We start from the raw sequence: 23,348 nt of genomic DNA, 5'->3' as shown, positions 1-23,348 counted from the left end.
AAATCCAACTTGGAGAAACATAATTATTTTACACCACTATTTAGCCAAAAACTTAAAAAGAACAGTTTGCCGGTAAAAAAAAAAGGTAAAGGATACGGCATTAGACTTTACAGTCCCTACCGGCGGTGCTGATCTCCGTTTCTTAGCCCTTCAGCCAGGAAGTGCAATGGGGGGTTGGGGGCCAACCATCCTGTGCTTTCGCACACCCTTCCTGTTTACCTTCCCCAGATTTCTCCAGGTACCCATTTAAAGCTGGGTCGACTCTGGCTAAACTTACAGAGTCACGCCACTGACTCCCGTCCCAAACTGAGCAGTTTGCCGGTGGTACTGATTAAACGTCAATTAGTGCCACGGTGTTTTAATTTTATGTCAGGTCATTCTTATAGTCTAATACAACAGGTAACAAATATTTTTTGCTCTTTAATGGTGTAGAAAATGTACAAATCAACTGAGGATAACTTCATATAAACTATTTTTCAGTCAGCACAGAACAAGCTATGTGTGACCGTATCACAATCGTCAACTGATGTTCTTTTTTTGCTATTTGCTACATTTTGTTTTTTTGCTATTTTTTATTAGCCAATTTCTGTCCTTAGATGAAAGGCATTCACCAAGGCTGTATCAAGGGGAAGTGCTATGGGGGGTTTGAACCTTTCCCCCCAACAAAAATGGCCGACCCGTAAGAACGTAATAAAAATGAATATAAATAAATTTAAGATGTTTTTTTTTGTGTACGTACCCCACGTTTTGTAATCATACGTTTTGTTTTTTGCGTTACTGTAATGTGTCTTGAATTGGGACAGAATTTGACTTCACGCCTACATACTTTTTAATATCTAAAAACACTTTCAGACACTGGACGATATTTTGGCAATGCACAAAGATGACGAAGAATTGTCTGCATCATTGCCCCCTCTTGGGCGTCATTACTCTATAAGATGGGCTGAAGAAGATCTTCAACATGAACAAAAGGAAAGTGCCCATTTGGGCAAAAAAGGTGAAGGTGACGTTTGCATCGGCTCTGAAGCTGAGAAGATGTTGAAAAAGACGAAAGAAGAGGAAGTGCCTGGTATGATTGCTTTTATTGAATCGAAGAATTGTTTATCAATCAAACCTCGCTTTTTTGGTACTACTTACTTTAATGTTTAAAACAAACTCGAATGGCAAAAACCAAGTATTCAAGTTCGTCTTACTCTATTGGCAAAAACATGCAAAATAAATAACAGCATTTGGGTTATTATGCCGATTCTGACCCGGTTGGAGGGCCAACATAAATAACAAATAGCCAAGAGCTCGCATGGCACTTGTGACGAGGTCGGAAGAGCCGAGAGCCAATCCCTTCCAAAGAACCATATATGCCCTCCCTGAAGGGTTGTGTCCGCAGCGGAGTTTTGTTATCTAACTTAGAACTATCTTCAACAAAATGGCTATCTCAAAAATTTTTATTGTTTGCATTTGGGGGGAAAGGGGCTTGAGGGGGGAGGCTAATTGCCCTCGAATCTCTTTTGAATCTTAAAAACTTCACTAGAAGTTTCAATTTCTATATATTAATTTCTTATATATCAACCCTTGCTTTTTGGTACTACTTACTTTAATGTTAAATCAAACTCAAATGGCAAAAACCAAGTATTGAAGTTTGTCTCACTCTATTGGCGAATAAAACAAGGTTGGGCAAATAAAGCAAGGTTTGACCCAAATTAATAACTGGCAATGAGCCTATTGGCTTATAATGTGTAGAGGGTTAAAATAATTGGTAAAATTCATATATGGCAGCTATTCGGGAAATGGTTAAACTATTTGAATGAAAATCCAAGCAGTAGATCTATAGGTCAATAAAAGGTAAAATTCCAGCTCAATGCAGGGGTGCCAATGGGAGGAGAGGGTAAGGAAACAAATATCCCATCTAGATTTTGAAAAATACTTTTTTCTTGTATGTTTAAAAAGATTGGAAAAGAAGTAAATTGCATCCCCTTAGGTTTTGACGATTACCTTTTTTATATCAAACAGTTCGTGGTAACGAACTGTAGCAAGGAGCGACCCGGCTCAATAGTAACCGAAACTCTAAAAAATGGAATTTTGATACCAATAGTTACATCAAAAATTTTTAAATATGTTACTTTGATTTTAAATATATAACTTTCATCAAGATTAGTCTTACCTATCAAAAGTTACGAGCCTGAGAAAATCTGCCTCATTTTAGAAAATAGGGGAAAACACCCCCTAAAAGTCATACAGTCTTAACGAAAATCACACCATCAGATTCAGCGTATCAGAGGACCCTATTGTAGAAGTTTCAAGCCCCTGTCTACAAAAATGTGGTATTTCGCATTTTTTGCCAGAAGACAAATCACGGATGCGTGTTTATTTGTTTTTTTTCCCAGGGGTGACCGTTTCGACCCAGTGGTCCTAGAATGTCGTGAGAAGGCTCATTGTAACGGAAATGAAAAGTTCGAATGCCCTTTTTAAGTGACCAAAAAAATTGGAGGGCACCTAGGCCCCCTTCCACACTCGTGTTTTCCCCAAAGTCATCGGATAAAAATTATGAGATAACCATTTTATTCACCATAGTCGAAAAACCTAATAACTATGTCTTTGGGGACGACTTACTCCCCTGCAGTCCCCGTGGGAGGGGTTGCAAGTTGCAAACTTTGACCTGTGTTTACATATAGTAATGGTTACTGGGAAGTGTATGGACGTTTTCAGAGGGATTTTTTTGGTTTGGGAGGGAGAGTTGAGGTGGGGAGGGGAATTACGTGGGAGGATCTTTCCATGGAAAACTTCTCATGGGGGAAGAGACTTTCAATGAAGGGGGTTAAGGAGTTTTTAGCATTATTTAAAAAAACAATGAAAAAATAAATACGAGAAGTTGTTTTCTACTGAAAGTGAGGAGCAGCATTAAAACTTAAAACGAGCAGAAATTATTACGCATATGAGGGGTTTACCTTCTCGTAATGCCTCGCTCTTTACGCTAAAGTATTTCTAGTAATTTCAACTATTTATTCTACGGCCTTTGTGATTCAAGGGTCATTCTTGAGAAACTGGGACAGAATTTAAGCTTTAGTGTAAAGAGTGAGGTATCGACGAGGGGTGAACTCTCTCATATACGCAATAAAAACATACGAATATAGAAGTTCGTTACGTAAGTTAATTCGTAAATTACGTATATTTTTTACTAATGAAAATGTTCCAAAAAATTAACAGTTCTAGTGGCCTTTTTAAGTAATCAAAAAATTGGAGGGCAACTAGGTTTCCTCCCTCTATCCTTTTTTCTGAAAAATCTTCCGATTAAAACTATGAGAAAGCCATTTACCCCAAAAAAAAAAAAAAATAATATGCAAATTTCGCTTTAATTATTTATTTGCGGAGAGCCAAGATCAAAACATGCATTAATTAAAAAACGTCCAGAAATTAAATTAAAAAAAAAATTTTTTAAATGAAAGTAAGGAGCGTCATTAAAACTTAAAACGAACAAAAATTACTCCGTATATGAAAGGGGCTTTTCCTTCTCAACGCCCCGCTCTTTACGCTAAAGTTTTTTACTTTTTTAAGAAGTAGAGTTAAGAGAAAGAGTCAAACTTTAGCGTAAAGAGCGAGGCGTTGAGGAGGAAAAGCCCCTTTCATATACGGAGTAATTTCTGTTTGTTTTAAGTTTTAATGTCGCTTCTTAGTTTCATTTAAAAAAACTTGTTTTTTTTTATTTAATCATAATTAAGAAAAGAAGACGAACCCGTGGCTCACCTTACATTTTTTTGAATTGTCGCCACTGGTCCGGTGACTTTTTACTTCCTGGAAAGCAGTTGAGATAGCTGAATGAAGCTTTCATCAGTGGGTCTACAGCCCAAATATGACTTTGATTCTGTCTTCACGCCTTGCTTTTTTACTTTAAAGCTTACTTTTTCAAATATTTAACATTTTAAAAACTTTATTTAAATGTGTAAATTTTATTTGATTTATAAATCTTATTTAATATTTCAGTGAATTCTATATTTATTTAATTTTACAATTGTTTAATATATATATATATATATATATATATATATATATATATATATATATATATATATATATATATATATATATATATATATATATATATATATATATATATATATATATATATATATATATATATATATATATATATATATATAACACTGTCAAAACTTTTACCTCTAACACTTTTAATTATCGACCACTTATTTTATTACTCAAACCTCTATATGATCAACTAAAAAAGAAATTTGATTAGTCTACCCTTCTACTGAATGGAGGACGAGTCCTTCGGTAGTATTTAAGAGACTCTTTAGTTTTTAGGCCGAAAAGAAATGACTTCGATTGCTTTGAAGAACATTCGATTGCTTCTTCTCAAACGTGTTATTTCGTAGTCGCGTAATAGCTGGTTGTTTGTTTGCCACAGGAGAAGAATATCAGTTTCAGTTTGGAATTTTACAGACAAAAGGCTGAACGTTGCTAGCCAATGGGAAGCGAGCTTTCTCGTAATTTATTAAAAATTGATTTTCTCTCTCTTTCATTGGTTGATTTGCTTTTCGTTCTTTTTACTAAACGCCAGATGAAGACAAGGATTATGAGATTTAATGACCGTAAGATAGGCTTAGCATCAATGCTGTTTTAGCTTAGTAGTAAACCATAGTGATACGTGTACACATTTCTAGCTGCAACATTCGGACCATTAACTCAACGCCTTGTTGGAGCTCTATTAGAAGAGAATATTGTGACGTCAGTCGAAGGAGGAATACCACTGGAGACAGCTAGCGAAGGGGCGGTGCCTCTTACTCCCCAGCAAGCAGTTTCGTTTGAAAGGAATATCCGCAAGGAGCTTGAAGAATTAGGGATATTAAATGCAGACGAGCCTGACGAGGTTTGTGCATTAAGTTGACCTGGTTTAAGCTTATATATAAATTTGGTTTTGGTAATAAATCGCAGTATTTTTCTCTTCTTTTATTACTGCTGCTAGCCAATCTATGTTTTTGTTTGTTGTTCTTTTTTTTTGGTTTTGATATAAATTTGAACTCAAAGCTCTACAGAAAATATAAATCATTTCTCAGTGAGACGGGAGGCGGGGAGCTGGACTGCCAAAGCATTAAAATCTTTTCTCGCTATCGTTCCTAATGCTCCTAACACAGAAGGAGGGGAATGTGACCATGGAAGATAGTCACCCCAAGTTTACTGGTCTACTCGGAGCGTAACCTGGTTTAAGTATATACCCAAATTTATTTTTTATCAATGTGTGTACATATTTTTACTTTTTTTTTTACTGACGCTTGCCAATGGAAATGATTTTAGTTCGGCATTTTTTGTTAATGACATAAATTTGAGCAAAGAAGGTCTGTGATCCCAAACTTTACTCCCTCTTATGAACTAATTTATGAGTGTAACCTTGCTCTGTTCCCTATATTATTGCTGTCACGTAAAACGACGTGTCCATCAAACGTTTTTTCCCCATGAAAATAAATAAAAGCAGTAAAAGATATTAGTTTACGAAATTTATATAAATGGTTATAAAAACATTAACGATTTAAAGAATATTTACACCATAAATGCCGCCAATTAATAGGACAGATCCCCCTTTTTTTTTTAATTTGAACAAATTACTGGTAGTGCCATACATGATCAAATCCAGACAAGATGTTATTAAAACGGACAACATTCTTTGGGATGAAACAAAGTCCACACCTTTTTCTTCTGAGAAATTTAATAGGCTATATTTCTGTTTTTTAGGGATTTAATAGGCTACACTTCTTATCCATCAAAAATCAAAACGCTTTATGGTCATCTTTCATTTTTTTTATTTGTAAGTCCCGATTGCGCTTGTAGTATCTAAAATAACCGTATTTGTGACGTCCGTATCTCTGACGTCATGCCAGTATTTGTGACGTCTTAAAACTAGGTTTGTCACTCCTGGTAATTCATCCCTGTTTTTTTTTTTGTGATTTTTGTTTTCCCTCCGAAAAAAATAAATAATTTAATAAATAACAAAAAAATAATTTAAGCGAATCAAAATTGCCGTAGTACATTGGTAATAGATTTTCCTTCATTGGGGAATATGAGTTCAGTTCCCTATACGGTAAGGATCTGACCATAGTGTATCCCCAATTAAAATTACATTTACCCTGTTGTGTCACAGTGGATTGATACTCTGCTTGGCAATACGAGGCTGCTGTGGCAAGGCTGGGCGACAGGCTTGCTGCTTGTCCCTGTAAAGAAGACCCAGCAAATGAAACATCTTTTCCACGCCCTATATGCCAGCAATGGCTCTGGAAGATCTTTATCTTTGTTCTATTTTATCTATATATCTATATATATACTAGCTGTTGGGGTGGCGCGCGCCAACCCAACACCTAGTTGGTGGGGGCGCTTCGCCGACTGATTGTCAGGTTTACCGACTCTTGAACATGCAACACATAATTCATGGAAAAAACAATCCGTATTCAGATCTATACCTCATTATTCTAATGATTGCTCTTGAGCTTTGTTGATGGTGATTGCTAATCAAACATTCCCTAGTTTTTTTAGTTTTTTAGTTTTTTTTGTAGTTTTTACCTTTTTTTAGTTTTTTTATTAGTTTTTAGTTTTTTTGTAGTTTTTACCTTTTTTTAGTTTTTTTCTTTTTTAGTTTTTAGTTTTTTACCTTTTTTTTAGCTTTTTTAGTTTTTTAGTTTTTTTTTCTTTTTAGTTTTTTTTTTGTAGTTTTTGTAAGGTTCGTTCCTGGAACCTCTCGAACCTAGAACCCCTAGAACCCCAGCCCACCCCTCGAACCTAGCTGTTGGGGTGGCGCTTCGCGCCACCCCAACAGTTAGTATATCTATATATTTTATCTATATATCTATTGTATCTATTTTAATCATGCTGTAACATAAAGCCACAAACATACTATTCTGAATGTAAAAGTCATTGTGAGAGTTTTGGTGAAGAGTATTATTTTATTAAGGCTCTTAGTTCTTTATATTGGAATTTGCCAAGTGCGTGCCAACCATCTACCGCCAGCAACAAATTAAATAGAAAAAAAGTTTTTCAACTGAAAGTAAGGAGCAACATTAAAACTTAAAACGAATAGAAATTATTGCATATATGAAAGGGGTTGCCTCCTCTTCAGCAACTTGCTCTTTACACCAAAATTTTTTAAATATTTTAAAGAAGCTTTTTATTGTTCTAATTAAACGACCCTTGTGTTCCAGGAGTCGTTCTCAAAGAATTGGGACAAAATTCAAACTTTAGCGTAAAGAATGAGGTGTTGAAGAGGGGACAACCCCCTTCACATACCTAATTATTTCTTTTCGTTTTAATTGTTAGTGTTGCTCTTTATTTTCGGTTGAAAAAACTTGTTTTTTTTAATTTAATGTTTGATCGTTTAAAAATAATGCTAGGAAATCGGGCCCCACCTCCACGGAAAAATCCTCTAGCTAGATAATTCAATCCCGGTAAAAATTTACCCCAGACAATTACCCTTAACAACTCCACGCGTAAAATTGAGATGGAAAAGAGAAAGCAAGACGTATAAAAAGGAATTTGTATAGGAATTATGACAAATTCACCTGGTGTAAAATTTCTCATGATCATCCCCCCCCCATCTGAAAACTTCCCTGCCAATTTAAATTTACCCCTTGGAAAATCCCCCGGCAGATAATTTGTCCCCCCACCTGAAAGTGTATGCATACATTCCAATAACAAATACTATGCGAAATAATACTGCTACTACTACTAATAATTCACCGCTGCACCAAGCCGCCTGAGGACAACACTTTTATTCTATTCTTTTATCCCATTCTATTCAAATCCTGCTTCTTTACACCCTCCCAGGAAGTTCCTATTTCATTCAAATCCTCCTTTATGACATCTTCCCACCCCAGACGAGGACGACCTGCTTTCCGTTTAGCCCTAGACGGCTGGCCGAAAAGTACAATCTTCGGCAATCTGTCATCCTTCATCCGCAGAACGTGCCCAAGCTATCTCAACCTTTCTTTCATTATATCCCTAAGAAGTGGGATTGAACCACATTATTCGTACAGCCTACAGTCTGAAATACGGTTAGTCAGCCGAGTACCCAGAACAGTCCGTAGACGATTTCTCTGGAAAACATCTAGTAAATCTTCATCCACTTTTCGGAGCGCCGATGCTTCAGAGCCATACTTGACCACTGTCATCACTGTACCTTCCAATATTCTAATTTTTGTTTGCAGACTTATCTTCCTATTCTTCCAAACTTTTTTTTTAACTGTGAAAAAAATCCTGAAATTTTATAATTTAAAAACTTTTCGCCTGAGACTTTGGGGGGTCATGTTACATTCAAAGGCATAGTTATAGGGCTCTTCAACTATGAACAAAAAATGGCTATCTTAAAATTTTGATCAGACGATTTTGGAAAAAAGATCCAATCTTTTTGGTTACTTAAAAAGGAACTTTCAATTTTCGTTTGAATGAGCTCTTTTCAGATATTCTAGGACCCCTAGGTCGATATGATTACTCCTAAAAAAACAAATAAACAAACACGCATCCATGATCTTTCTTCCGGCAAAAATAGAAAATTCCACTTTTTTTGCAGATAGGAAGCTGAAAGCTCTGAAACAAGGTTCTCTGATATGGTGATGTGCGATTTTCATTTAGATACTTCGACTTTTTGGGGGTGTTTTCCCCCTTTTTTGAAAATCAGGCAAATTGTATCAGGCTCGTAGTGCTTGATGTGTAACACTAAAATTAATGAAACTTATATTTTCGGAATCGGCATAATAAGTCAAATCTTTTGATATATCTATCGGTATCAAAATTCCATTTTTTAGAGTTTCGGTTACTATTGAGCCGCGTCGCTCCTTACTGACAGTTCGTTACCACAAATTGTTTGTTGGTAGGAATTTCGATTTTTTAAATATACTGTGATTTTGCCTCCTCTGTGGTACACTGGAGATTGGACTGGGAACGTTCTTTTTTAGATATACTGAACGTGCGAATTTAAGGAGAGGCTTGTTTAATAGTGGCAATGGTGAGCTGCTACTAGGGATCCATAAATCAACGTCTCCTATGTACATGTGCACATATCTACGTATCTATGTATCTATATCTATCTATCTATCTATCTGTATGTATCTATATCTGTATATATCTCGATATCTGTATTTATATATCTATCTATATGCATCTATATCTATATCTATATATCCATATCTATGAAGATATCTATGTACATATCTCCTATGTATGGGGTAATACAGAATTTTACTTTATAAGTCTTAGTGGGTATAAGAATTTTTTTTTTTGTATACGGATTTATCGGTTTTGAAGTACATTTGTATTTGTTTACACATAATTGTATATTTCGTAACAGTATATCGTGTATATATTTGTAAAAGAAAGGTGAAGAACGTGTAAAGATTTTAGTCTATATGAAATTGATATCCTAATTAATTATAATGATCTAATTTAAAGTTAATTTTACCAAATACGGTTAAGTAATTCGTTTATGGTTAGTATCTATATAGTAACAAAACGGTTGCTACAAAAATTAACCCATAAAAAATATATACTCTACCATTTGCAAAGTTTAATGAAAAAGTAAAGAAGTGATATTTTAGGACATATGTAACAAAAAAGAAAGAAAAAGGAAGCCGTACGATTTCACTTTCTCGCTTTATGATCGAAGAAAGGCCAAGATAGACAGGCCAGATTTTATAGACGATGGATGCATATTCGCAATTTAAATTGCAATATAATTCGCAATTTATAGTCTGTGTAGTTTGGTGTCTGTTGTATTCACGCTTGTCGTTGCACTTAGCGTGAACAATTACCCCCGGACAAGCTTTCCGTGACATCATAATTAGATTAATGAAGGTCGGTAAACGAACATTCAGAGAGTTTCAGGATTCGATATCTGAGTCCATTCCTGAAAGTTTCATTCATTTGGCTCTACTACTACTAAACTAATTGTTTTAAAATTAATTTTTAATATAATTTAAATTATATTATTTTTGAATAATTGTTTCAAAACATTAAAACAATTAATTAATTAATTAAATTCATTTAATTAAACAAAACAATTAAAACATTAAATAAAGACTGCCTGGAAGGTATTTTTCTTTACCCAAATTAAGTTTTCAAAGATTAGCACATATGCAGAGATTCGTTGTTATGCTTCCGAAAACTAAAGAGAAATGGAAGAGCAACACCGACAGGTAGATACAGTTGTGTATTACACTTGAATAATATTACATCAGTGGCTCCAATTGAAACTGAGGTCGGAGATACGGTAACCCATGGAACCAGCTAACCATTTTCATTATCAATAATGGTACACAAAAAGGGCTGAAAGTATTAAAAAGAAAATAACCAACCGTTATTTCGAATTCCTGTAGAAACTGTGCAAGGATTTATTTAGCGAAGATTGAATAAAAACTAGCATATATTTAACTCTTTATTTTACTACTAACTGTATTTTGTGGAAAAAAACAGTTAGGGAGACCCCCTAGTTGTTTTTTGTAGGTGGCCCCCAACGTCCTTTCCAGTACGCATCTTTGGGAGATCAGAATGCGACCTAGCATTTTAGAATTTATGCATCAAGGCCTGAAAGGGACAAGGGGTTGAATCGTATTTTTGATGCATTTTTTTTTTATTTTCTTCAGTGTTTTTTTTTTTATTATTTTTTTTTAATTTTTTTTTATTCTTTTTATCATTATTCATTAAATTATCATTATTTTTTTAGAGTAAAACTAAAATATTTTGAAAAAAACTAGCATATATTTAACTCATTTATTTTACTACTAACTGTATTTTGTGAAAAAAAAAAAAAAAAAAAAAAACAGTTAGGGAGACCCCCTAATTGTTTTTGGTAGGTGGCCCCTAACGTCCTTTCTAGTCCGCATCCTTGAGAGATTAGAATGCGACCTAGCATTTTAGTATTTATGCATCAAGGCCTGAAAGGGACAAGGGGTTGAATCGTACTTTTGATGCATTTTTTTTTATTTCTTCAATGTTTTTTTATTATTATTATTTTTTTATCATTATTCATTAAATTATTATTATTTTTTTAGTAAAATATTTTAACTGACGTTCTAGTTCATTTATTTATCGTAGCAGATAATTAAATAGAAATCTCTTTAAAGTAATCCTTAGATCTAGCTTCCGCCCGTTGAAGGTACGTGAACCCCTAATTCAGGCAATGACTAACTTAACCTTACCTTAGACCTTAGTTGCTCCTGTGCCATTAGAGGCACCTGGGCATTCAGAAAGAGCTGCTAATCATCCCTTATTTGTGCTATATTCTCTGAGGCTGACCTGACTCTTATCTGTGTATATAAAAATAAGTTGTATGTATTTTTGTGTTGAGGGTTTCCATATGACGTCTGAAAACTAAAGAAGAAAAAGAGAACTGAAACTAAAAATGTAAAAACTGGGAATTGCATAAATATTTCAATATATTTTGACAATAGATTAAAGTAATTCGAAAACCGATACTTAAAATTTTGAGGTTTATTATAAATTGTTGAGCTTTAGCATGCTTGACACGTGAAGATTTTTCCAACTGTCAATGTTAAAATGAACATTGACAAATTGAAAAACATTGAAAAAGATAGAATGTTACCAAATCCTACAATGGCAGAAGAAACAGCCGAGGAAGTTGCTCAAAGAGTTAATGCCAAAAGGTTAGCGGCTAAAGAACGCAAAACCGCACAGTTAGATGAAGATCAACCCGGACAGCGAGAGTCGAAACGTATCAAAACTGAAAATGATAGCGATGATGATTGGGTTTGGGATTTTGACTTGGATAAGGTCATCAATGCCTACCAGATATTAGTAAAAAAAAGCAAAGGTTCGGCGATATGTATTTCATAGTGACGAAAGACAAGCCAAGGTAAAACAAACCAAACAACTTGAAAGTGATCTATAAGTGATCATTAAAAATAAGTTGTATGTATTTTTGTGTTGAGGGTTTGCATATGACGTCTGAAAAATAAAGAAGAAAAAGAAAACTGAAACTAAAAATATAAAAACTGGGAATTGCATAAATATCTATATTTGTTTTGACAATAGATTAAAGTGATTCGAAAACCTTAAAACAGATACTTAAAATTTTGAGGTTTATTATAAACTAGCTGTTGGGGTGGTGCTTCGTGCCACCCCAACACCTAGCTGGTGGGGGCGCCCCAAGTCCCCCCGCGCACATAAGTCGTTACGCGCCATATTAGTTACGCGCCATTGTAGTTGTGTCCCCGTGTCCCACCTGTGAATATATATACCACCTGTGAATATATATATATATATATATATATATATATATATATATATATATATATATATATATATATATATATATATATATATATATATATATAAATAAGTTGTCTGTGTGTGTGTCGAGTGACGTCATGTTTGTCGACTAACGAAATTACAGACCGGGACATCGGGACACAAATGACGACCGGAACACCGGGACATAGGGAATATAAATTACGACTGGGACACTCAAAGAGAAAGCGACCGGGACACAAGGAATGTTCGATTAGAAATCACCATCAACAAAGCACCGGGACACAAATGACGACCGGGACACAGGGAATATAAATGACGACCAAGACAGTCAAAGAGAAATTACAGACCGGGACACCGGAACACAAATGACGACCGGGACAAAAATGACGACCGGGACACAGGGAGTATAAATGATGACCGCGACACTCAAAGAGAAATTACAGACTGGGACACCGGGACACAAATGACGACCGGGACACAAATGACGACCGGGACAAAGGGAAACAACAACAACGGGGACGTCGGGGGCACAGGGGGATATATAGATGACGACGGGGACACAGGGAATGTTCGATTAGCAATCACCATCAACAAAGCTCAAGGGCAATCATTAGAATAATGAGGTATAGATCTGAATACAGATTGTTTTTCCCATGGACAATTATATGTTGTATGTTCAAGAGTCGGTAAACCCGACAATCTATTTATATGCACAGACAATGGGACAGCCAAGAATGTTGTATATTCGCAAGTTTTACGTAGTTAAAAATATATATATATATATATATATATATATATATATATATATATATATATTATATATATATATATATATATATATATATATATCTATCTATATTCACAGGTGGGACACAGGGACACAACTACAATGGCGCGTAAACAATATGGCGCGTAACGACTTACGCGCGCGGGGGGGGCTTGGGGGGCGTGAAGTGCCCCCACCAACTAGGTGTTGGGGTGGCGCGAAGTGCCACCCGAACAGCTAGTATATATATATATATATATGTATATATATATATATGTATATACAGCTAGTATATGTATGTATAAATATATGTATATATATATATATTATATATATATATATATATATAACTACGTAAAACTTAGTTATATATATATTTTATATATAACTACGTAAAACTTGCTAATATACAACGTTCTTCGCTGTCCCATTGTCTGTGCATATAAATAGGTTGTCCATGGGAAAAACAATCCGTATTCAGATCTATACCTCATTATTCTAATGATTGCCCTTGAGCTTTGTTGATGGTGATTGCTAATCGAGCATTCCCTGTGTCCCCGTCGTCATTTATATATCCCCCTGTGCACCCCGGCGTCCCCGTTGTAGTTGTGTCTTGTTTCCCGGTCGTCGTTTATATCCCCTGTGTCCCGGTTGTCATTTATATTCCCTGTGTCCCGGTCGCCATTTGCGTCCCGATGTCCCGGTCTGTAATTTCATCAGTTGACAAACATGACGTCAATCGACAAACAACTTCATGACGACATACATCTCAATCCTTATAATGACTTCAGTGGACAAACATGACATCAGTCAACACACAAACATGATGTCAGTCGACAGACACACAAACAAACAACTTATTTATATGTATATATAGATTGTTGAGCTTTAGCATGCTTGGCACGTGAAGATTTTTCCAACTGTCAATGTTAGAATGAACATTGACAAATTGAAAAACATTGAGTAAGATAGAATGCTACCAAAAAGCAAAACCAGGCCTGCGGTTCAAAGAGAAAGGGCCAGATTAGGAATGCAATTTACGTCAACGAAGGCGTTTCGAGGAACTACCAGAGCAACGCGAAACCAGACTTGCTGCTAAAAGAGAAAGTGAAAAAAGAAGGCATGCCGAGGAATCACAAGAGCAACTTGAAAACAGGCTTGTGACTTCAAGAGATAATGCCAAAAGAAAGTATGCCGAGGAATCACAAGAGCAACGTGAAAATTATCGCATGGCATTCAGGTACAGCCCAGTCGATGATTATAGTAGATGTGTTCAAATCGGGACTATGTCTAAATTTGTCCCTACTGCAAGGCCTTGAAATTTAATGGTGAAACAATGGGAATGTGTTGCGCCTCAGGAAAAGTTAAAGTTCCTCAACTGGCTGCACCCCCAGAGCCATTGAAGACTTTCCTTACTGGAACTACGTCAGAATCTAAGCGTTTGTTTTTTATCAAAAAACAGAAAATATAACTCATGTTTCCAAATGACGTCGTTTGGTGACCAAATCGAAAATCCAGATCAATTTATGCCTACTTTCAAAGTAAAAGGGCAAATTTATCATAGAGCAGGGTCCCTTCTACCATTCTCAGGCGAGAATCATAAATTTTTACAACTGTACTTCATTCAGGTAAAAAACTAAAAAGAAAAAAGCTAAAAGAGCTACAAAACTAAAAAAAAAGAAAAACTAAAAAAGAAAAAAATTAAAAAAGAAAAAACTTAAAAACAGAAAAAACTAAAAAAGAAAAAAACAAAAAGAGAAAAACTAAAAAAGAAAACCGGGCCACAGGGAATATAAATGACGACCGGGACACTCAAAGAGAAATTACAGACTTGGATACCGGGACACAAATGACGACTGGGACACAAATGACGACCGGGGCACAAATGACGACCGGGACACGGAATATAAATGACGACCAGGACACAGGGACACAACTACAACGGGACGCCGGGGGCACAGGGGGATATATAACTGACGATGGGGACACAGGGAATGTTCGATTAGCAATCACCATCAACTAAGCTCAATGGCAATCGTTAGAAAAATGCGATATAGATCTGAATACGGATTGTTTCCCCTGGAAAATTATATGTTGCATGTTCAAGAGTCGGCAAACCTGACAATCTATTTATATGGAATGAGACAGCAAGAATGTTGTATATTCGCAAGCTTTACGTAGTTAAAAATATATATATATATATATATATATATATATATATATATATATATATATATATATATATATATATATATATATATATATATATATATATATATATATATATATATATCTATATTCACAGGTGGGACACAGGGACACAACTACAATGGCGCGTATCGACTTACGCGCGCAGGGGGAATTGGGGGGGCGCGAAGTGCCCCCACCAACTAGGTGTTGGGGTGGCGCGAAGCGCCACTCCAACAGCTAGTTTATAATAATGATATTATACATTGTAATATAATAATGTTTATAATAATGATGATTTATTGATAACAATTATATTATAATTATTTATAATAATTTATATATAATATTATTTATAATATTATAATGATTTATATATCTTTATAATATTGATTACCTTATATATATATATATATATATATATATATATATATATATATATATATATATATATATATATATATATATATATACATATATATATATATATATATATAATATATATATATATATATATATATATATATATATATATATATATATATATATATATATATATATATATATATATATATATATATATATATATATATATATATATATATATATATATATATATATATATATATATATATATATATATATATATACTAGCGTTTGGGGTGGCGCTTTGCGCCACCCCAACACCTAAATTTAACCTATTGAATACACCTATACACCTACACCTATTGAACACATTCGTTTTTGAGTTGGTATACGATGAAATAATTCAGACGTCAAATGCGGACAGACAGACAGACACACAAACAAACAACTTGTTTATATATATATTTATATATATATAGATACATTATAATATTGATAACCTTTTCTATAATAATGATTTGTTATAACGATAATTTCGACAGGACCTGTGCCTTTCATTATCAGGTTCAAATCCCATCATCAGGTTCAATTTGAACCTGATGATGATAGGCACAGGTCCTGTCGACATTATGGTTTGAAGAAAATCAATCACACGACATTCATAGCTTAGGTACGCTTATTGCCATCTACCATTGTTATCTTATTTGTGCTGCTGTGCAGATGTCTTCCCACTTGGGTTGGGCTGTCGCGTGGATGTGTTTCATGTCTTACTGGCAGGTTCAATGAATCGTATTGTTCGGTCTTCCTCGTCTTCTAGATGCTTCTTGCTATAACCCCAGTACTGTTTTACAGGACCTTTTATCAGTTACTAAATTAAACTTGAACGATTTTAGGTTCAAGCAGATGACCAAATCGCATTGGAGATTCGTCGATGCCAAGGAGAGCTTCGTGCTTTGTCTGCACACAACGTGCAGCAACTTAGAAAGCTTCAGAGATTGGGCAGAAATCAGATGCAAATGCAGCTATTAAAAGATAAACTCAAAGAAGTTGATAACGAGGTAAATATAACCATAAAGCTTGGTTCTGACGAGAGTCGAAGTTGGAGAGACCAGAACTTGTCTATAATGTATTTATTGAAGTGCAGTTTTATTTATTTGCTATGAAATCATTTTGTTTTTGTCGTTTACACTATTTGCTTTAAAACCACTATTGCAATAGATAAGTGAAATAAAGTGAAAGACATTAGCACCCAATATTTTCCAAGATCGAGAAAAGAAGGAGCCCAAGGGTCTTATTTTGTGACCTCCAACCCTACCATTAAAATATTTTTGCAGGATTTTGATTCATTAGGCTGTAACATTTATGATCAACTTGAATGGTACAACAGCTAAATGCTGCTCCCCATTGGAAAAAAATATATAAAATCAATTTAAGTAATATATAAATAAAATACGAATAATAAATAATATATAAAAAATAATAAAACAAATGATTAGATAATAAAAGAAAAAATCCCAAGGCTTTTATATATGATTAGCCAACGGATTGAGTGGTACAACAATTAAATGCTGCTCCCCAGACCATTGTAAGAACCCAAAAATTGAGAAAAAAATATATAAAATAAGTATAAGTAATATATAAATAAAATACGAATAATAAATAGTATATAAAAATAATAAAAAAAAAATGATTAGATAATAAAAGAAAAAATCCCAAGGCTTCTATATATGATTAGCCAACGGATTGAGTGGTACAACAGTTAAATGCTGCGCCCCAGACCCTATAAAGAACCCAAAAGAATGGAAAAAAAGATATAAAATAAATATGAGTAATATATAAATAAAATACAAATAATACATAATATATAAAAATGACAAAACAAAGGATTAGATAATAAAAACTGCTCTTCAGACCATATTAAGAATTCAAAAGAAAAAACGATAAAAACAAATGATTAAATAATAAAAGAAAAAATCACATCAAAATCTAGCAGGCATCAGCTGCATTACTAACTACTCATCAAAATCTCATCAAAATCTAGCGAGCATCAAATGCATTACTACCTACTCATAAAAGTCTCATCAAATCTCATCAAAATCCAGCTAGCATCAGCTGCTTCACTAACTACTCATCAAAATCTCATTAAATCTCATCAAAATCCAGCTAGCATCAGCTGCTTCACTAACTACTCATCAAAATCTCATCAAAATCCAGCGAGCATCAGCTGCATCACTAAATACTCATCAAAATCTCATCAAATCTCATAAAAATCCAGCTAGCATCAGCTGCTTCACTAACTACTCATCAAAATCTCATCAAATCTCATCAAAATCCAGCTAGCATCACCTGCTTCACTAAGTACTCATTAAAATCTCATTAAATCTCATCAAAATCCAGCTAGCATCAGCTGCTTCACTAACTACTCATCAAAATCTCATCAAAATCCAGCTAGCATCACCTGCTTCACTAAGTACTCATTAAAATCTCATTAAATCTCATACAAATCCAGCGAGCATCAGTTGCATTACTAACTACTCATCAAAGTCCACCTAGCATCAGCTGCTTCACTAACTACTCATCAAAATCTCATCAAAATCCAGCTAGCATCAGCTGCTTCACTAACTACTCATCAAAATCTCATCAAATCTCATCAAAATCCAGCGAGCATCAGTTGCATTAATAACTACTCATCAAAATCGCATCAAAATCCAGCGATCATCAGTTGCATTACTAACAACTCATCAAAATCTCATCAAATCTCATCAAAATCCAGCTAGCATCAGCTGCTTCACTAACTACTCATCAAAATCTCATCAAGTCTCATCAAAATCCAGCTAACATAACCTGCTTCACTAACTACTCATAAAAATCTCATCAAATCTCATCAAGAGCCAGCGAGCATCAGTTACATTACTAACTACTCATCAAAATCTCATCAAAATCCAGCGAGCAACAATTGCATTACTAACTACTCATCAAAATCTCATCAAAATCCAGCTAGCATCAGCTGCTTTACTAACTACTCATCAAAATCTCATCAAATCTCATCAAAATCCAGCTAGCATCAGCTGCTTCACTAACTACTCATCAAAATCTCATCAAATCTCATCAAAATCCAGCTATCATCAGCTGCTTCACTAACTACTCATCAAAATCTCATTAAATCTCATCAAAATCCAGCTAGCATCAGCTGCTTCACTAACTACTCATCAAAATCTCATCAAATCTCATCAAAATCCAGCGAGCATCAGCTGCATTACTAACTACTCATCAAAATCTCATTAAAATCCAGCGAGCAACAATTGCATTACTAACTACTCATCAAAATCTCATCAAATCTCATCAAAATCCAGCTAGCATCAGCTGCTTCACTAACTACTCATCAAAATCTCATCAAATCTCATCAAAATCCAGCTAACATAACCTGCTTCACTAACTACTCATCAAAATCTCATCAAATCCAGCGAGCAACAATTGCATTACTAACTACTCATCAAAATTTCATCAAATCTCATCAAAATCCAGCTAGCATCAGCTGCTTCACTAACTACTCATCAAAATCTCATCAAAATCCAGCTAGCATCAGCTGCTTCACTAACTACTCATCAAAATCTCATCAAATCTCATCAAAATCCAGCTAGCATCAGCTGCTTCACTAACTAATCATCAAAATCTCATCAAATATAATCAAAATCCAGCGAGCATCAGTTGCATTACTAACTACTCATCAAAATCTCATCAAATCTCATCAAAATCCAGCTAGTATCAGCTGCTTCACTAACTACTCATCAAAATCTCATCAAATCTCATTAAAATCCAGCTAGCATCACCTGCTTCACTAACTACTCATCAAAATCTCATCAAAATCCAGCGAGCATCAGTTGCATTATTAACTACTCATCAAAATCTCATCAAAATCCAGCCAGCATCAGTTGCATTACTAACTACTCATCAAAATCTCATCAAATCTCATAAAATCCAGCTAGCATCAGCTGCTTCACTAACTACTCATTAAAATCTCATCAAAATCCAGCTAGCACCACCTGCTTCACTAAGTACTTATTGAAATCTCATTAAATCTCATTAAAATCCAGCTAGAATCAGCTGCTTCACTAACTACTCATCAAAATCTCATCAAATCTCATCAAAATCCAGCGAGCATCAGTTGCATTACTAACTACTCATCAAAGTCCAGCTAGCATCAGCTGCTTCACTAACTACTCATCAAAATCTCATCAAATCTCATCAAAATCCATCTAGCATGAGCTGCTTCACTAACTACTCATCAAAATTTCATCAAAATTCAGCGAGCATCAGTTGCATTAATAACTACTCATCAAAATCTCATCAAAATCCAGCGAGCATCAGTTGCATTACTAACTACTCATCAAAATCTCATCAAAATCCAGCTAGCATCAGCTGCTTCACTAACTACTCATCAAAATCTCATCAAAACCCAGCTAGCATCACCTGCTTCACTAACTACTCATCAAAATCTCATTAAATCTCATCAAAATCCAGGTAACATAACCTGCTTCACTAACTACTCATCAAAATCTCATCAAGATCCAGCGAGCATCAGTTACATTACTAACTACTCGTCAAAATCTCATCAAAATCCAGCGAGCAACAATTGCATTACTAACTACTCATGAAAATCTCATCAAATCTCATCAAAATCCAGCTGGCATCAGCTGCTTCACTAACTACTCATCAAAATCCAGCTAGCATCACCTGCTTCACTAACTACTCATCAAAATCTCATTAAATCTCATCAAAATCCAGCTAGCATCACCTGCTTCACTAACTACTCATCAAAATCTCATCAAATCTCATCAAAATCCAGCGAGCATCAGTTGCATTACTAACTGCTCATCAAAATCTCATCAAAATCCAGCAAGCATCAGTTGCATTACTAACTACTCATCACAATCTCATCAAATCTCATCAAAATCCAGCTAGCATCAGCTGCTTCACTAACTACTCATCAAATCTCATCAAAATCCAGCTAGCATCACCTGCTTCACTAACTACTCATCAAAATCTCATTAAACCTCATCAAAATCTAGCTAGCATCACCTGCTTCACTAACTACTCATCAAAATCTCATCAAATCTCATCAAAATCCAGCTAGCATCAGTTGCATTACTAACTACTCATCAAAATTTCATCAAATCTCATCAAAATCCACCTAGCATCAGCTGCTTCACTAACTACTCTTCAAAATCTCATTAAATCTCATCAAAATCCAGCTAGCATCAGCTTCTTTACTAACTACTCCTCTAAATCCCATCAAATCTCATCAAACTTCAGTTCGCATCAGCTGCTTCAATAACTACTCATCAAAATCTTATCAAAGTCCAGCTAGTATCGGCTGCATTACTAACTACTCATCAAAATCTCATCAAATCTCATCAAACTTCAGTTCGCATCAGCTGCTTCAATAACTACTCATCAAAATCTCATCAAAATTCAGCTAGTATCGGCTGCATTACTAACTACTCATCAAAATCTCATCAAATCTAATCAAAATCCAGGTAGCATCAGCTTCTTTACCAACTATTCATCAAAATCTCATAAAATGTCATCAAAACTCAGCTAGCATCAGCTGCATTACTAACTGCTGCGTTAAGTTGGGGTGAAATATAAAAAGCGTAGGAAGCTATAGGATTTTAATGTGTAACTCTAGATCGCACTGAATTTTTATTCTTATCTCAGGAATTAGAGTCAGGTTATAATAGGAAGTATATTTGCCTTAGTAGCTGAATTTTCCATCGCCTAATCAAAAAGTTCTTCACTTCGGCAAATGTTTGGTTCGCTATTTTTTTTCGGATCATAACTGAAAAAAGTCAATTTTTGAAGGCCAACGATTGGCCTTTTTCGGCCAACTATCTAGGGCCGTACGAAAAGCATCCCGAATAGGGTGCGAATAGGCTGTAAGAAAGGATTTGAATGAACTTACGACTTCTTGGGAAGCTTTAAAGAGGGAACCTTTGAATAGATTGGGTTGGAGGAATAACACGCAGCTGTGTTGTCTTCAGGCGGCTTAGTGCGGCAGTGGCTGTTGGTAGTAGTAGTAGTAGGAGTAGTAATTAATAAAAAAAAAATCTAAAAATGGTATAAATTTCTAATTTAAGTTAAAAAAAGGTTTTCATTAAAAAATTATATTAATAAAAATTCTGTTTTTTACCGTTCGATATTCAGTTTAGGTCGTTATTAGTTGAAAGAAAGAGATATTTTTTTGTCAATTTTTATGATAAGTTTTATTCAACTGAAGAATCCAATCCTCCAAGACAAGACATAGAAAAAGAATAGGGGCCAGATTATTGGAAATTTTTGTTGTCAGATTTCACCTTTAATCCGAATTTATAGTGGAAGAGTCGAATTAATAGCAAGACCCAGCACGCGTCTGGTCTCTTTTCTTTTTTTCTAACTCTATGAGATAGAGGTAGAAAATCTTTTCTTTTCCTAGTTTTGACTAAAAAAAAAATAATTTAGCAAACTTTGCTGCTCTAAAAGTCTTCATTGACAATACTGCGATTTTTCTTACTTAATTTCTTTCATTGAAGAAAAGAAAAAATCAGAGTTTTGAATATGTTAAATTTTCCTTATTAAAAAAAAATTATTAAAAAAAAGTTTTATTAAAAAAGTTTTATAATCAATTTATGAAAAGCAATGACAGATAAGTGTTATCCAAGGAGTACACAAAGCGTTGCCAAATAATTCACGCGAGGATTCGCTGTGTCGCGAATATTTCGCCTATAGGGGGATGAACACAAAAGCCCAAATTCCGACTGGACAGCGGAAATGTTGAGATTCCCTTTCTTTAGGTGATTAAGAAACCATACCATTTGGAGTTAAGGAGATGCGACAATAAGGAGACCAGAAAGCTCCATATTTTGTAAGTGTATCTAACTAGTGACCATTTTGTGATTGTAAAAGTAGCGTAATTTGGCGTTCATTTTTGAGTGCTATGATAGCTATTTCATTAAACGAATACGAAAAAATACGAATACAAAATACGTCTAATAAATACATCCATCTAAAATATTTTTTTTTTGGTACCAATCAATTTAGTGCTTGTTGATTGTTAGTTTCTCAGGCTTCTAGCATACAATAACGTCATCATATATACCCAAAAGGCAACCGGACACCCACTCCCCTTTTTAAGCATAGAAATATAGGGTACTTGCACAACTGCATCATATATTTTTATCTCTGTTCTCGCTGCTGTGTTTTTACTCAAAAAAAGGCCGTTATTGCGCGACCTGTTAATTTTTATCGGTCATCTTGCGTCTGTTCCAGCTTAATGATGAAATGATGACCAATGATTTCAAATATTAATGGTTAAAATGCATTTAGCAATAAGCCTTGTTTAAAAATTCAAAAAATGGACTACAATGAGAAGTAAATTTTTGGTCTAAGATGTAAATCAACAATAAATGATAAAACAAGGTAAATATTTCGATGTTGGTATTCTTTACTTACGAATAAATGGAATTTTGGATACAACCAAAAAATTTCTAGTTTTTGGGTATAAAAAAGGCTTAAAAGTTGGTTTCAAACTTACTATATGATTATAGATCCATTATTTTAAATTTAAATAATCCAAAAGCATTGATTTATAACGATTAAGTTGGATAAAAAATCCTAAACTATTTCTCCATTTTTCCATCCGCCATGTTTCTTCTGTCAGCTTTGATGTTTTCCGACACTTAGGAGGAAACATGGCGGATTTGTTTTGATTTTTTTATTCAACTTAATCTTGAAAAAT

The 23,348-nt window shown here is 34.5% G+C and overlaps 1 protein-coding gene across 4 annotated transcripts in view; it reads left to right on the top strand.

Annotated features, from left to right (window-relative positions):
• LOC136038227 (transcriptional adapter 3-like) overlaps window positions 1-23,348 on the top strand; it is a 91,569-nt gene that overhangs the window by 36,722 nt on the left and 31,499 nt on the right. For all 4 annotated transcript variants that reach the window (XM_065721322.1, XM_065721323.1, XM_065721324.1 and 1 more), the window contains 3 exons: window positions 853-1,069; window positions 4,674-4,879; window positions 16,468-16,632. In XM_065721322.1, the coding sequence (XP_065577394.1) occupies window positions 853-1,069; window positions 4,674-4,879; window positions 16,468-16,632 (588 nt within the window). The remainder of the gene's footprint in view (window positions 1-852; window positions 1,070-4,673; window positions 4,880-16,467; window positions 16,633-23,348) is intronic.

This window comes from Artemia franciscana, chromosome 17 (assembly GCF_032884065.1).
Source record: "Artemia franciscana chromosome 17, ASM3288406v1, whole genome shotgun sequence".
Taxonomy (NCBI): domain Eukaryota; kingdom Metazoa; phylum Arthropoda; class Branchiopoda; order Anostraca; family Artemiidae; genus Artemia; species Artemia franciscana.
This window is presented reverse-complemented; position numbering and strand designations above follow the sequence as displayed.